We start from the raw sequence: 17,149 nt of genomic DNA on the forward strand, positions 1-17,149 counted from the left end.
ATATATTTTTGTTAGTGTGGTTTTTCTTGCTATTTGGTTTTTGAACAATATGGTAATGCCTGAATCATATTTAAAAACTTTAAAAACAAATGTTTCACATTAAAGACAAAACTGAAATAAAATATTCTATTTTGAGTGTCTGTATTTTTATATACAACAGAGGAGTCATTGCCTCACCAGTCATGAACCTCACCGCACGTCACTGTGCATAATTTCTAAAGCTTAAGTCAAGTTTTATGGGATGGCCGGGCATGCGAGCAGGTGCGAGCACAGTTATTGTGGTGACGACCTCGTGCATTTGGGAAGTCAATCAAGCACACACAAATTGAACTTAATAGGATTATGTTTAGTTCCATATGGAGTTTTTCATTACTTTTAAGCAAATGCATAAGTGAGGTATTCACAGCAAATCATCCTTTGAAATATTTATAAATAAATAAAATCTAAAAATTGTAAATACCAGATTTGCACATACACACGTTTACGACATTGTCCTTTTGTTTTTCAGCAGATTTGAAACAGGCTCCTAAGCAGCTTTATCATAATCTCCTCTCCCCTCCAACAATTGCTTTGTGGTCCTCGTTTAATACCCAAGATGAACATATGGGGCCATTTATTGGCTTTGTTGTTTTCTACTGTCCTTCTGTACACCATATGCATCCCCTTCTGTTTGCTGTGGTCTAAGAGTGCTGCTGACAAGAAATTTGTTGGCATATCATTTCCACTTGGTTGTTGCTTGATATGGTCTTCATTCTTATCTTTTCCCTTTTCTCAAATGTGAGATGTGAGGTTAGTATGAAGGTTTGGGCCATCCCATGATCAGCATAATTGGCCATACTTTCCAATAACCAGTGCAATCTCCATACAATGTATTTGGAATCGCAGCAAGATTAAAAATGTGACAACCTTGTGCACCACTGAATAAAACAGAATGCTACATCCATGTTGATTTGATAGAGTGTCAATTTGGTATTTCAAGCATTTAGTAAAATTGTGATTCTATGCAGTGACAACTCAAATTCAAAGAGGAATAATAATTTGGCCAAATTAAATGATCAGCAGGAATAATTAACACATGTAATAATAATATGTCAGATTTTATATAGCGCTTTTCTAGACACTCAAAGACGCTTTACAATGGAATGGATAAATTATTCATTCACTCATACATTCATACTGCGGTGGTGGTAAGTTACTTAAGTAGCCACAGCTGCCCTGGGGCAGGCTGCCGAAAGCGTGGCTGCCAGTGTGCGCCTACGGCCCCTCCGACCAGCGCCAAACATTTGCACCTTCTATACAACAGTGTGAGGAGCACCGGAGGAATTGTGTGTGAAGTGCCTTGCCCAAGGACACAACGGCACATGACCTTCTGGTTACTGAACAACCATCTCTACACCCTGAGCCACGGCCGCAACAATACATTCTTCCTACAGCTGTATTACAACCACTTCACTTGACACTGACATTGGGCATTGTATAAAGGTAAAACTAAAACCTTTGAGACACTTTGAGCTTTAATTACAGGCATGCTTCCAGTGGCATCATCATGATGACTTTATCCAGCCGTACATTTTCTGTACTGATGATTCGATGAAAAGTTAGTCCGTCATGTCTGAATTAACAGTGGAGGGAAAGGCAGGGTACACCCATGACAGATCATCAGTCAAACACAGGACTGACAAATACAGGCAGACATAGTGTAAAGACTTCAACTTTAAATTCTTAAAGGTAGGGTCCGACGGATTTCCCGCCGAAATAAATGCTGGGTGAATACAAATGAAATCCGTTTCAATCAACACCCCTGGCTTCTGTTAATGTGTGGTGGTGAGTTTGTCCTCGGCCATTGAGCATTTTAGTTACATTGCCTATGTATAAGATTAAAAAAGTATGTATAAGGCTAAAAAAAAATACCTTCAAACTACAGCAAAATGGCATCTAACTTCATTATTAATAAACATCGATAAACAAAATTTCACAGATTCATGTACTTGGCCAAGGAAAATAATGAAGCTAAGCTATTCAAATTTGGATGTAACATATTAACCCAAAATATAATTTTTAAAATATAGAACATTTTAAAATGTCAGCATTGGTTGCCATGGTAACAGGAACTTTGTAATAGAATACATGATTTCACTTGTAACATTGTTTCTCAGAAACTACTGAATGTATTTGACGGAAACTTATTGTGCACCTATTTTACCTATTTACAAATATGTAGCTATTGAGTCCCACTATGAATTTTGGTATGATTTAGTTAACTTTAATCTATGCTATACGTATATTCATGAAGTTGTAAGACTGTTGGACTGCTATGGACTGCTATTTGTATAGCGCTTTTGTAGCTATAGTGCTCAAAGCGCTTTACAAAGCCTCACAATCACCCATTCACACACTAGTGGTCGGCTGCTGCCACGCAGGGTGCTGCCAGGTCCACTGGGAGCCAATCGGGGTTCAGTGTCTTGCTCAAGGACATGCTCAAGGACACTTCGACATGGTGGCCGAGGACCGAACCCGCAACCAGAGATGGGAAAAGTACTGACATTCTCTACTTGTGAAAAACAACTTTGGTTAAAGTACAAGTAGTCACTCAAATACCGGTAGGCCTAATTGTACTCAAGTAAAAGTAAAAAAACAAAGTACAGGCTTTGAAATATACAGTTTGAGAGATATTGGCTAATGGAGCAAAAATCGGCCAATTGACTCTCTGACTTGCTGTCAAGTTCAAATTATCTTCTGTAGTGCAAGCCCACATTGCCCTCATATTTAAGGGTTCTCATCTAGCCAATTGCACATCATGTGATCACGTGTCGTAGAGCCAATCACAAGCTAGGATGTACAGGACCGTGTGAAACGCTTCATATGATTGGCGGAGTCAGGAGACATTGACAGCTGCTTTTTGTTCCAGGTCAAGTATTTTAATCGTTTTCATGCATTTAAACACAAAAGTAACAACCTTGTTTTAAAAAAGTATCAAAAAAGTACAGATACTCATATTAAAAAGTAACAAATAAAAGTGAAAAGTAGTCTAAAAAATAAATACTCAGGAAAGTACAAAGTACTGAAAAAACTACTCAAGTAAAGTAACAAAGTATTTGTACTTCGTTAGTTCCCATCTCTGCTCGCAACCTCACGGGTGGGAGACGTTCACTCTACCACTGAGCCATGCCGCCTTCCACCTGGACCACACCGCCCCACAACGCTAGTCGCTAATAACCTCAATTTTCAAAGATATCTTGGGAAATAGTGATTATAAACAGATCGAAAATTCTTATTTGAATCAATAATGCAAAACCTGTGAATACTTAAAGACGTTAACTCAAGTAAAAGTACAATATATAGATTGTATAACTAGCTGTGTGATAGAGCAAGCTACAGGCCATGGAGTCCTATACAGTAGGATAAGCTTTGTCATCAGAGTCGCTTACAAAGTCCTGCCCTCTCCTTTACAACCTTTGGAGTGGACACGTCCTGACCCCAATTGTGTCCTCAAACACATCCTGGTGAGTTGTTTGGCCGGTTTTGTGCAAGGTAAATATGCACTCACAATCACATGCATCGCAATCAAAAGCGCTTGGCTACTGGGAGCAAAAATGTAACTGCCAATGCTATGACTTTATTCCCCCATTACCATTCTTCATGCGGGTAGGGTAGGGAGTAGAACAAACCAACAGATTCATGCTCACTGAATGTAGCACAGGATTGGAAAATGCATCGGATTTTATATAACACTTTTCTACAGTAGACACTCAAAGATGCTTTACACTGGAATGTATACACAATTCATGCACTCACACATTCACACTGTGGTGGCAGTAAACTACTTAAGTAGCCAAAGCTGCCCTGGGGCAGGCTGACAGAAGTGGCTGCCAGTGTGCCAGTCTCTGACCACCACCAAACATTCGCACCTTCCATACACCAGTGTGAGTAGCACTGGAGGCAATGTGTGTGACCTATGACTTGGGGAGAACAGGGATTGAACAGCCGACCTTCTGGTTACTGAACGACCGTTTCTACACAGTAAGCCTTGGCCGCCACACAATGTGAGTAGATATAAGCCAGAGGCTCACCGCCCACAATCGCAACGTCCAACCTGGTCCTCTGGTCTGAAACCTGCAATTGAGTCTCAGTCAAGCTGACAGTCCTTTTGGAGGTGGCCATTGATGAGGCATTTGAATGGAATTACTTAGTGCAGTAATCAGAGTCACTGAAAGTGTCATGAAAGTCTCTTATAATCTTGCTTAGTTCGATCCAAATTTTGACCTATACTTTCTGTGTTCGAAAGTTCTACTTCCAACTTATTTTATTTATTCTATCGGACTGAGTCACATGTGCGGTAGCAAGCAAATGGCTTGGTACAGAAATTTCCAACCAACGTTCTTGAGGCACGATTACTACAGAAAAGTAACAATAGATCCAAACAACTTTGCAACACAACATCAGTGAATAAGTTGAAAATCTAAAGGCGTTCTTTCGACAGGTTACAGTATTAAGCAATGCTAAAAAGTTGAGTGATTCTCGGCAAGAGTCCTGCTCCTCATATGCCACATGGGGTATCCTGGGTTGACATGATCAAAATACATTTTTGGCAACACTCTACCAGTAGTAATTTTCAACAGATTTACTGATTGATGTAATGATTGACTGGCTTGTTTTTGTTGTGGGTTTTTTAGGACCAATATTAGTCAAAAGATGGCAATACAGGCACAGGTCACATGTTTGTGTGTATAAGTGAGAAAGAGATCCAAATGGTCCTTCCTACCTGTGAAGCCATCAGAGCACAAACATTGATATGAGTTGATTAAATCCTTGCAGCTTCCACCATGCTGACATGGATCAGACACACACTCATCCACATCAAGAGAGCAATTTTCTCCTGTAACAACAACATATGTGTCCATATCACTTTGCTGACAAAACAATGTTAAAAAAGGGAGAGAGAAAAAATGCTTACCTGTGAATCCAGGTTGACAGTGACAAATGAATCCAGCTGCTTCTTCATAGGAAAAATTGGCTGAACTGAGTTCAGGGAGTACCCCATAGTGCTCAACATCTGAACGCTGGAAACATTCCCCGTCATTTTCACAGGGGTACAGCTCACACTCATCTTCATCCACCTGGCAGTTCTCTCCCTTGTAACCTGAAAACACAAAGATTAATTCATTTGCAAAAACATGCTGACTTCCTGGGAGGAAGGCAGATTATATTTTCATGTCCTTGTAGCCTATATGTTGTATTGAAAATAAAACAAAACAGTGTATTATTTAACATGATCAGCCCATTTATTGAATGATGTTTAATTTTATTTAGTGTTTCTGTAATAGTGTGTGAAACAGCTGTGTCAACAGGTACTATTGCGTGTTGTCCAAATGAAACTCGGAGGTTGAATTAAGTAAAAATCAAAACTTTGGTTAAATGTAAAACCTTGATCATACTTGAAAATACAATTATGACCAAGCAGCAACATTTAATACATTTGCATTTGCAATATTAGGTGTTGTTATTATGAATAATCTTAGCTGGATGAGGGAAGAACTGCATTGCTCTTTCCACACAATCACACAACAGCTCTTTTGGCCACTTCATTCTGACCCCAAAGTATTTAATTATATTCTTAATTTAGATTTAGGCGTGGGAAACAGCTAGTCTGCAGAGGTATTAAGCCACACTAGCGAGAATCCTTTAATTCGCATGCCATATTGTGATTTTGGTGCCGTTAAATGCACAGTGGAATTTATAGTCTTTCTGTTTATAACAAATGCATCTATGTCTAAATAAAAATACGTGGGGGTGCAGGGGTAGGGGATAATGTGAACTGAATGTTTTCGAGTTAATGACATGGAAAATTGTATACCTGGCCAACAGAAGCATTTGTACTGGTTGATCCCCTCCAAGCAAGTGCCTCCATGCTGGCATGGACTCGAAGCACATTCAGGAATATCCTCCTCACAGTTGTGACCCTCATAGCCTGTCCCGTCACAGTCACACGTATATCTAAGGAAGGACAAGACAATTATGTGTTGACATTGTTGGTGGGATCTTGTACAGCCTAAATGTGTACTGTACTGTAGATTAGGGTTGTCAAACTCATTTTTGTGACAGGCCACATTGTATTCACGGCTTCCCTCCGAGGCTCGTTATGTGTTGTTTAATGTTATGTCATGTCCATCCAACCATCCATCCATTTTCTGTTATTTTATGCCATGTGAAACCAAATAAATGTTTGATCCAATGATGGGGACTCGCAACTTGGACTCGTAGTAACACAACAGATTGCCATCAAATAAAATCCAGATTAAGATTCACTGATTATCACATCCACCTAAGTGGGGCAAAATTCACCATCCGCAACTGACCCATCCCCGAGGGAGCAGCGAGCAGCAGTAGCGGCGGCGCTCGAGAATCATTTGGTGATCACACAAAATCATGCAATAATGTTTTTATGTACCTTCTTTTGTGCCCTACAAAGCACAATCATCAAAAAGAGACTTTGAAGAAATGTTCTTACAGAGTTGGAAGCATAGAACTGCACAAAATAAAAGCAAAGCACGAGTTTAGCTCAACCTCTGATGTATTACAGTAGTTCACAATTGATTCAAGTGTGTCCCCAGACACTTTGCATGACCTTCATCTTTCTCACTCACTCAGTTGATCTGTGTTAAGTATTCCCAGCACCTCTAGTCAGCCAATGACTCATTGAAATGGCGGAGAGGAATTGGGTTAATTCTTATCCCTGGTGAACTCTACACTGTGGCCTGCGTAGAACCACACTGGCACAAGACAACACAACTTGATTAGCTTGAAAAGGGAAGTACTGAGGTTAGCATATCAATGTTGTCCAGTGTTAAAGACACTAAGAGTTCCTGTATGACTTTATATGTGAGGAATTTTTTACAGAACTGATTTCTAAATCAATTAATCCCAAATTTTGGATTACATGCTGTTTTGGTTTCCTGTCAATTTAATGTTGCTTGTGAATAGGGCACTGAGTGGTAGTTGGTGCCATGCTATCTACAAAAAAAAGTTTTAAAAAATAATAATAATTTGAACCCGCATTGAGTTGTCAGAAAAAGTAAATAAACACTTTGGAATTACTTATGCATAAATTGCTTATAATATTAAACTATACATTGCATACCTACAAACTCAAATATTGACAAGATCACACTGTAATAAAGCAGACCCCTGCAGTTTTGTTTGAATAAAACAGAAGCAAAAATATTTTGTAATGAAAGAATTGTATGTTATGTGTTTTTCAGTGGACCCTACCTGTTAACACCATCAATGCACCTGCCATCATTCAGACACGGCATGCTGGCACATTCATCAATGTTGACCTCACAGTCTTGACCCTGGAAGCCGTCCATACACTCACACGTGTACATGGCAACATAGTCTCGGCAGGTAGCACCGTTCTGGCAGGGTTGTACTTCACACTCATCAATCTCTACTTCACAGTTAATCCCTAAAGAGATGGCAGTGGGCCAAAATATGAGCGTGGCAATATACTTCATTTATCTTAGCACACACATTCTAATTAACAACACAGGAGCATTAATTGTCAAACTACTGGAGTTATTTTTATTTTATTTTTCATTTTAAATTATGCAAGTAATTAACTGATTAGAAAAATAGGAGGATGTGCGCGTGCAGTGGTTTAAAAATGTTGAAGACGTCCTCATAACATTTGATATCGAAAGAATTAACACAACAGGTGCTCTTCAAATTTGGCAGGCGAAAAAAATGTTGATAAAAAGCCTTTTTAATTAAGCCTTTTTTTTCTTGCATAATTTAAAATGGAAAAAAAGTACCCCAATATTTTGACATGAACAAACATTCTAAATTTCATACGCAAACATTTATTAAAGGCTTTACTTTAATGAACGTAATTATGTTTATTGCTCAAACACAACCTGTGTTACCTTAAACGTAGCCATCCGCTGTCACGCTAAAGGACAATCTATGGTCAAAATTAATAGTGCGATTAATCTGCGTTAATTCATGATTAATGCAATAATTTTTTTGTGATTAATTAATCAGTTAACGCTTTAACTTTGACAGCACTAATATATACATGCAGGTGCTCGTAAAAAAATTTGAATATCCTCAAAAAGCTGAATAATTTCTGTAATTCCATTCAAAAAGTCAAACTTTCATAGATTAAGATTCAGGGCCAACACCTTAAGTGATTTCAAGTATTTATTTATTTTATTTATTATTTCAGTAACCAGAAGGTTGGCTGTTCGATCCCCCCTCTCCCCAAGTCATGTGTCGTGTCCGTGGGCAAGACACTTCACACACATTGCCTCCAGTGCTACTCACAATGGTGTATGGTTGGTGTGAATGTTTGGTGGTGGTGGTCGGAGGGGCCGTAGGCGCACACTGGCAGCCACGCTTCTGTCAGCCTGCCCCAGGACAGCTGTGGCTACTGAAAGTAGCTTATCGCCACCACTGTGTGAGCGCATGAATAATGTATCCATTCCATAGTAAAGTGTCCTTGAGTGTCTAGAAAAGCGCTATATAAATCTGATGCATTATTATTATTATTAAAAACATTAGAACAATATGAAGAAATCACCATGCATACTTCCCAGTCTTTTGCAAGGAAAAAAAGGATGGATGGATGGATGGTATTTTCAAAAGGATATTTCAATCTTCGATAGTTGGTTGGATTCTCTTTGCCTTCACCACTGCCTCGATGCGCCGTGGCATTGCCGGGGGTCCTGGATGCCCAGGCTTTCTTGATACTTGCTGTCAGCTTTTTGTTTTTGGGTCTGGTGGCCCTCATTTTCCTCTTGATAGTATCGTATTACAAGAGGAAAACAAGGGCCACAATACAGTACTATCAATACTCATACATAAGAATTTATTCTTTACTCTAATTATTATTATTCAGGTGACTATATTTAATAAAATATATACATTTGGTAATTTATATGCCCCTAATAATGATGGTCCGGCCTTTTTCCATGAATTTTTCTCTCAGCTGTTTGAATTAGCAGCGAACTCTACTATTATTATTGGAGGAGACTTTAACACAGTCTTAAATCCATTAATAGATCATTCTAATAATACAACATGTATAAGGCGATTACAATCTACTAAAGTAATAGGGGAATATATGGATGATTTTGGCCTCGTCGACAGCTGGAGACTTAAAAACCCAAATAAGAAGGAATTTACCTTATTTTCCGCTGTGCACCGGTCTTTTTCAAGAATTAATTTTTTTCTTACAAATAACTCTATTGCTGATAAAACTGTTACAAAAATACATCCTATTATTATTAGCGACCATGCACCAGTCTCCCTTTCGCTACAAGTTGATTATACCTTTAAACCCCCGACATGGCGTTTTAACATCTTACTGCTAAAAGACGCAGAGTTTGACAAAATTATAAGAAAAGAGTGGGCAGACTTTTTGGAAATAAATGACTCTCCAGACTTATCTCCATCTCTTCTCTGGGAAGCTTGGAAAGCAGTAATTAGAGGTTAAATTATATCATATCCATCTTGTAAAAAGAAACAGGATCAAAAATTTGAAAAAGACTTGGAAGATAAAAATTAAACAACTGACGGATGACTACGCAATAAACCCAAATAACCAAATATGGACTGACTAACAAAATACAAAAATACAGTTAGACAGAGTTTATAATACAACAATTGAGATACAACAACTTTGAATATAATAACAAATCAGGTCAATTTCTTGCAAACCAACTTCAACGCAATCGGGGGAAATCTCTTATAACGGCTATTAAAGGGACAACTGGTGAATGCACACAATCATCAAAATAAATTAATAATTTTTTTTATAACTATTATCGCAACCTATACTCATAAACTAACAAGCCTAACCCTGAGCATATTGAGGCATTCCTCAGTAGCTTAAATTTACCTCAGTTAACTACTGAATATAAAGATATGTTAGATGCGCCACTTACTATAAACGAGTTGTACAGTGCTCTAGATAGTATGCCAAATGGCAAAGCACCTGGCCCGGATGGTTATCCGGCTATATTTTTTAAGCACTTCTGGTTAATGCTTGCTCCACTATTCTTAAGAGTAGTAACAGAAATTAAAACTAATGGTTACATACGCCCACACATGAATTAACACTGATATTAAAATTATCACTAAGGCTTTCGCATTTAGACTAGAAACAGTAATCTCGACAATCATTCATAGCGACCAAACAGGCTTTATTTAAGATCGTCACTCTACTAATAATATTAGGAGGCTCTTTAACCTTATTAGCATGTCACAGCGGCATGATAAAAAGGCAGTTAATATATCATTGGATGCAGAAAAAGCTTTCGACAAAGTTAACTGGTCCTTCCTCTTTGCTGTTTTAAATGAATTTGGCTTTGGGAAGTCATTTATTCACTGGGTGTCAGTATTATATGATTCTCCTAAAGCTACAGTTACTATTAATGGGATTATATCTCAGAGTTTTACTCTACAGAGAGGCACAAAACAGGGATGCCCACTGTCCCCTTTATTATTTGCAATATTTATTGAGCCGCTTGCATTAGCTATACGCCAGGAAAGAAGGATTCAAGGAATTCACTCTGGGGTAACAGAACACAAAATTAATCTATATGCCGATGATATTTTACGTTATTTAGAAAACCCTGCTATTTCGTGAGGGGAAGTATTTAATTTAATAACTAAATTCTCACATTTATCAGATTATTCTATTAACTGGACAAAATCAACACTACTACCTATTACAGAAAATTCATGGAACCCTGCAAGCCAGGACCCACACTACTCATTTCCTATAGGTAATTTAAAATACTTAATCATAAAAATCTCACCTAAATTAACTGATTTAATTCATTTAAACTTTACTCCACTTCTGGATAGCATTTATAGTGACTTGGAGCGCTGGAATAATCGTCCTATTTCTCTAATAGGACGAATAGCCACCATTAAAATGAAAGTGTTACCCAAAATAAACAATTTTTTCTCAATGATTCCATTTAAACCTACGGCTAACTGGTTCCAGTTGTTGGACTCAGCTGCTACAAAATTTTACTGGAATAAAAAAAAAAGCAAAGATTAGTCTATCTACTCTTCAGAAAAGTAAATCCAAAGGAGGTCGAGAATCACCAAATTTTATGCACTGCTATATAGCTAACCAGCTACAATATATCATTCTGTGGGCACAACCCAACAGAGATACTAACTGTTGGCTGGAACTAGAACGGAAGGATTGTAATAACCTCAGACTTCTAGATTTACTCTTTATTACAACATCGATTAAGCGACATAATTGTTTTAAAAACCCAATGATTTCCACCACCCTGACTGCCTGGTGGAAGGCACTAGAAATGACAAAAGCCCAATTGGAGCCCTGCGGGCTTTCTCCCCTATGGCATAATCCCGACTTTCAACTAAACAACCAATCGTTTTATTTAGGTGTGTGGGAGCAGAAAGGAATTAAACATCTCCACCATCTCTTCTCAGATAATATGTTTATATCATATACATCCTTGCTTCAAAAATACAAAATAAAAAACGGAATTTTTTTTACATTATCTGCAAGTTAAAAGTATGATAAATAAACAAATTCCAACACTTCGGGGTACGCTCCAACCGCCTGTTTTAGCTAAAGATATTACCAAGCTTTCTCCGAAAATAACAAAAAACCTCTCAAAAAGATATGTTATTTTCATATACTGATAAAGTGTCTTTAACCCATCTCGAAATGGGAGACAGACTTGTCTATAGCTCCGGAATCTGACTTTTGGATTCAAGTTTGTGAAAACGTATTTAAAATGACAAAATACACAAATTTACAACTTATCCAATACAAAAAAAATCACATTTTAATGGAAAAAATATCTGCCTCAAATAAAAACCAAATATCAAAATTTATATAAACATCGTCTACGTATATAGAATATTTTAACCGAAATATGGTTACTTAATTCTGCCTGTTAGCGAGAGCCACCACATCGTGATAACTTACATTGCTGTTTCTGTATTTGGCAATTTGTAACTAATGGTTGTGTTTTTATAGTCAGGAACCCAGTTGCTGCCAGCAGGATCGAGTAGACTACATCAAACGACACCTTAATCACCAACTCCTCAAGATTCACCTCCAATGGGCACTAAGGGTTAATATTCGGATTCACTGCATGCCAGTGGGTTAATTCTATAGGTGCTGTCTTCCCCTGGCTGGGCGTGGGCGGCTATGCCCCTCTGTTGGCTGCTGGGTGGCGGCTGCGTCTTGGCCGTTCTCTGGGTCTCTTGGGGGGTGCTGCGTTGCGGGGCTCTCCCTGGTGTCCGAGGCGGCGCCGCCCCGGCGCGGTCCGTCGCTCCGGGCCCGACGACGCGATTCGGGGCCTGTGGGCCGCCGGGGTGCCCCGTGGTTCCCTCTCCCCTCCCCTTTCCTCCCCCTTGCTGCCTCCTGCCCCCGCCCGGTTGGGGGGGGGGGGGGGTTCCCCGCTGGTCGCTCCTCTTAACTCACTGCACTAGTTTTGCACAATACACTTTGTTTATAGACATATAGGGCACATAACACACTTTGGGGGGGTGGGGTAGGGTGGAGACACCGTCTTCGCCCTACAACTCCCTTCAAATTTTAATGCACCACGCAACGGGGGGCAAGTGTGTCGGGGTGGGGTGCCATTGGTTGGGGCAGACCGCAGTATAGAGCAGTGCTGCGATCCCCTGGGCGGCTAGAGCTGGGGCTGGGTTGGGGTGGATGGGGGGCGGGGGGCGTGGGGGGAGCGGGGGCTGTGGACCGGTGGGGTGCCTGGCGGGCCTGCAGTGCCCCGTCCTACTGCGTTGGGTTGGGGGCGCTGCAGCCAGTGGCCCGGGGGTTGTCCCTTGGCGCTGCCGTGGCCTGGGGGGCCCTGAGGTGTTGCGCTTGCTCTGTCCTGGCAGGGGTCAACGGCTCCCCTCTTTGGTGGAGATTTTCATGCATGCCAGATCCACCACACCAGCATCTATCGAAACTCAGACACAATCTGCTTCTTCCCTTCGTCTGTCCTTCCTTCCTTTCCTCAGTCTCTCCTTTGGTCTCTTGAGGTCTCCCTGTTTTGTTGGAATTTAGATGTTTCTGGGTTTGGTGAAAGACTCTGGTTGGTGGCCCGGTGGGTGGTGGGTGGTGTCTGGTCGGTGCTGGATTTCACTTTATTTTATTTTATTTCGTCCTTCCTCGGGTCTCCTGACGGCCTCACGACTGTGGCTGGATTCTGAAGTGTTCGGTTTAGGTGAACGGTATGGGATTTTTTAATAGGTTTTAGGTGAACTAATGAATACACACTCACACGCATGCACACACACACACGCACATGCACATACACATTCTCACCCACATACAAAATAAAAATTACTAATAAAAAAAAAGAGAACAATGATGATAACATGTCAAATCGGTAAAATTACCGAATGAACAATACTGAGCTCTCCAGAAAAAAAAAAGAAAAAGAAAAAAAGAGGAAATTGAGGGCCACCAGACCCAAAAACAAAGAGCTGACAGCAAGCATCAAGAAAGCCTGGGCTTCCAGGACCCCCAAGCAATGTCATGGCGCATCAAGGCAGTGGTTAAGGCAAAGGGAATCCAACTACTGAAGATTGACGTATTGTTTTGAAAATACCATCCATCCATCCATATTTTTCCCCCACATGCAAAACACTAGGAAGTATGCAGTAAATATGGTAATTTCTTCACATTATTCTAATTTTTTGACATCCAGTTTTCATGGGTTTCAAGCCCAAATAATTAAAAAATAAACAAATCAATACTTGAAATCACTTAAGGGCCCTGAATCTATCATCTATGAATGTTTAACTTTTTGAATGGAATTATGGAAATTATTCAACTTTTTGAGGATATTCAAATTTTTTGACGAGCACCTGTATATGAACTTTGTGAATCACAGAAGAAAAGTTGTTGGTAAGAGAAGAGCAGAGTGATGTTTGGCCTACCTTTGAAGCCTTCAATACAATCACAACTGTATTGGTCCACTTCATCCGAACATGTACCGTTGTTTAGACATGGTTGGGAGGCACATTCGTTGATGTCCAAGTCACAGTGGAAGCCTTGAAATCCAGGCACACAGAAACACTGATAGGCATTGACCCCATCTTTACAGATGGCACCATTTTGACAGGGTGCAGACTCGCATTCGTTGATGTTTTCCTCACAGTTGTCTCCTTGGAATCCAGCATCACACTGACAATGATGCCCAATGTCAGGAATGTCTATGCATGTTCCGCTATTGTGGCATATTTCCTCTGAGCAAGTGGTGACTTCAGACTCACAGTATTCACCTCCAAATCCACGAGGACAGTGGCACGAATAAGCATTGACTCTGTTGACACAGGTAGACCTGATACCGTTGCAGGGGTGGCTTTCACACTCATCTACGTCCTGGGTGCAGTTGAGGCCCGTGAAGCCATCCGGACAGTGACATGTGAAATTGCCACTTCCGAGACTGCTGGTGCAGTTGGCGCAGGGTGCCAAGATGCAAGCGTCATACAGCTCATCGCAGTTTTTGCCCATGTACCACACTGGTCCTTTGGGACAAAGGCACACGTAGTCACCCAGATGTTCAAGACACGTGGCACTATTGTTACAAGGGGATGAGAGACACATGTCTGCTGTTGCTGTACACAGAAGACCTGCAAATAAAATGGCACAAAATTACACAAATAATACTTAATAGCTCAATTTTGTACACAACATAACACAGACGGACAACAGTGTAAGAGCAGCAGTGGACATCTTTAGTTGGCATGTCAAATGTCATTCTTCTAAAAGAAGAATTTAGTGAATCACTATTAAATCAGGCGGTGTACCCCGCCTACTGCCCGAAGCCAGCTGGGATAGGCTCCAGCAACCCCGCGACCCTTGTGAGGACAAGCGGTACAGAAAATGGATGGATGGATGGACTGTTAAATCAGTTATCATTCAAAAGTATTATAGTAGCATTGTAAACTGAGGACTGGGATGCATATTATTGTTGGTTGTATTTAACATCAAGCTATTTTACCAGCTGTGACATCACAAATAAATAAATAAATAAAACATTGAGCCTTTTGCACTGCTCACAAAAAGACACAAAATGTCACTTGAATTTTGACCAATTTTGATTTCTGCAGTCCATTTCAGAATATCAATGTATTTCAAACTGAATCAAACATCACAGTTCCAGATTATTTCACTTTAACCAAAGGGCAAACACACCCAAAATTACTACTAAACTAATTTTAGAAAAACATTCCAGTTTCAGCATATTTAATCAGAAAAACTACACATAACAAGTGACTAATGTTCACACTGCAGCTCAATTCCAAAATGTCTGATTTTTTCATGCAGTGTGAACGGTACAATTTCGATTTTTTTCACACCAGACCTGGGCCTCTTTCGTATGTGGATATAAATTGGGTATGTATGCGTTGCGTCTGCACTGTGAACGCTCAACCGCAAGCATCCGATTCATACGTCATCAAAAGCCTGAAATGTGCTTGGAAGGGAGACGACTGACACGTCTGTGAATATATAGAAAGCTGTTTTGAGTAACAGTGTTAAATTTGTATTTGTTTTTAATCATACTTGAAACAAAGCATAAAGTTGACATGTGTGGCGACAATAGAAAATCAGCCCTGCAGACGGTTGTTCACGAACGGCAATGACGCGACGTCATCTTCGGTAGACTTCGGTGTCCCTTCATTTCCCCAAAATATTTCTATTACCTCTTCCAACCTTGCTACTCTGGCGACATGAGATGAAAAAAAGTCAGACGGATTCTTTCTGTTGCTGTTTGTAAACAGTACATTCAAAACTGACGCACGAGGAAGTTGATGACACAGCCAACCAGGAGCGAGCGTTAAAACATTCCACCAAACAGGAGCACAGCCGTTCGCACAGCCGAATTTGCATAATGTATGTAGGTCCGTGCCCACCCACCAAGATGATTGTACATCTGAGGCATGGATCTCTAAAAATAAACTTTTTTATTATTATACTTTTCATAGTAGCTAATTTTGTGTTTTAAAATACTAATGTTGAGTTGTTTATCACTAAGACTCTAAAAAATATTAAGAAACCGTGGTGTGATTTTGTTTGATTGATCTTATCTACAACAGACATCACGGCCTTACTGAAAATAATGTTAGGCATGCTGGCTTATATGCGACGAATACGTCAATTGGCGTGGGAGAGTCATGTACATTTTTCAAAGTGAAACTTTTGTTTCTTTGTTTGGTATTGTGTACTGGGGCAAGACATGTCAGTATAACATGTACGTGTTGTAAATCAGGATTTCCGAGGACGCTGACGTACACGACCAGCGTATGGCAAGTGAGGAGGGTCACAATACATTATTGTTGACAAATGGCAACTAAAAAGCTACTTGAAAAAATAAACCACAAGAACCACATATCGTTTGGGCATCTAAAATGAGGTTAGATTTTGCTTTGTTTTTTTATTTTTTATTCTGCTGCAGATACCGTTCAAACGGGTGGCCCGTTCGAAGCAATATGTCAGCGCATCCGCCATATTGAATTTGGCAATTGTATTCGCCATTAAATCAACAAATAATTAGTAAGACTGAGTTAGAATGGGATAATGCAATTAAAGGTGATGGTTCCCTATTAATTTAATGACTTGTGGCTTAAAGATCCATCTCCAAGGAGAAAGTGAACGAGGCATCTTTACAAATAGCTTCACTTTGCCTCGTCCAATACGGCTGCCAGCGTCAACATGCTCACGGCGCCGTTGCTGTGTGCATGTACTGTAAATGCTGTCTATAATAATACTGGTCAGTGGGCGCCATTCAATGGGTGGATGCAAGGCAGTGCTACGTGAATTTATCTAAATATTTGGGGCAAGTTAATGCTGTCTGTATGGTATTCATAATAATTAATTATCCAGTCCCATTTTGTCATCTATCTCGCCTCACTTTTAAATTTCCAGTACCACCCTCCCGATTCGATACTTTAAAGCGCATCTATTCCGGAGCACACTGAGCTCTATGGTGACGACACTCCTCTGTCATGTCACAACTCCTTTAGCCATACCATCACAGCCTTCTTTCGCTCAACAGAAACTGGGTTGCTGAAAACATGATGCCATGGCACAAACCAACAAGCACGCCTAGGCTGTAGTACAGCCGATGGTACAGACCAT

At 40.0% G+C, this 17,149-nt stretch overlaps 1 protein-coding gene across 1 annotated transcript in view; it reads right to left on the reverse strand.

Annotated features, from left to right (window-relative positions):
- Positions 1–17,149, reverse strand: part of LOC147174420 (protein crumbs homolog 2-like) — a 49,337-nt gene that overhangs the window by 16,648 nt on the left and 15,540 nt on the right. Inside the window, exons 3-7 of the mRNA XM_086076621.1 lie at positions 13,945–14,640; positions 7,270–7,465; positions 5,855–5,994; positions 4,955–5,140; positions 4,763–4,876 (exon numbers count right to left, since the gene is read on the reverse strand). Of these exons, the coding sequence (XP_085932747.1) occupies positions 4,763–4,876; positions 4,955–5,140; positions 5,855–5,994; positions 7,270–7,465; positions 13,945–14,640 (1,332 nt within the window). The remainder of the gene's footprint in view (positions 1–4,762; positions 4,877–4,954; positions 5,141–5,854; positions 5,995–7,269; positions 7,466–13,944; positions 14,641–17,149) is intronic.

Source organism: Leptonotus elevatus, chromosome 5, assembly GCF_054856555.1.
Source record: "Leptonotus elevatus isolate MCC_2025b chromosome 5, RoL_Lele_1.0, whole genome shotgun sequence".
Taxonomy (NCBI): domain Eukaryota; kingdom Metazoa; phylum Chordata; class Actinopteri; order Syngnathiformes; family Syngnathidae; genus Leptonotus; species Leptonotus elevatus.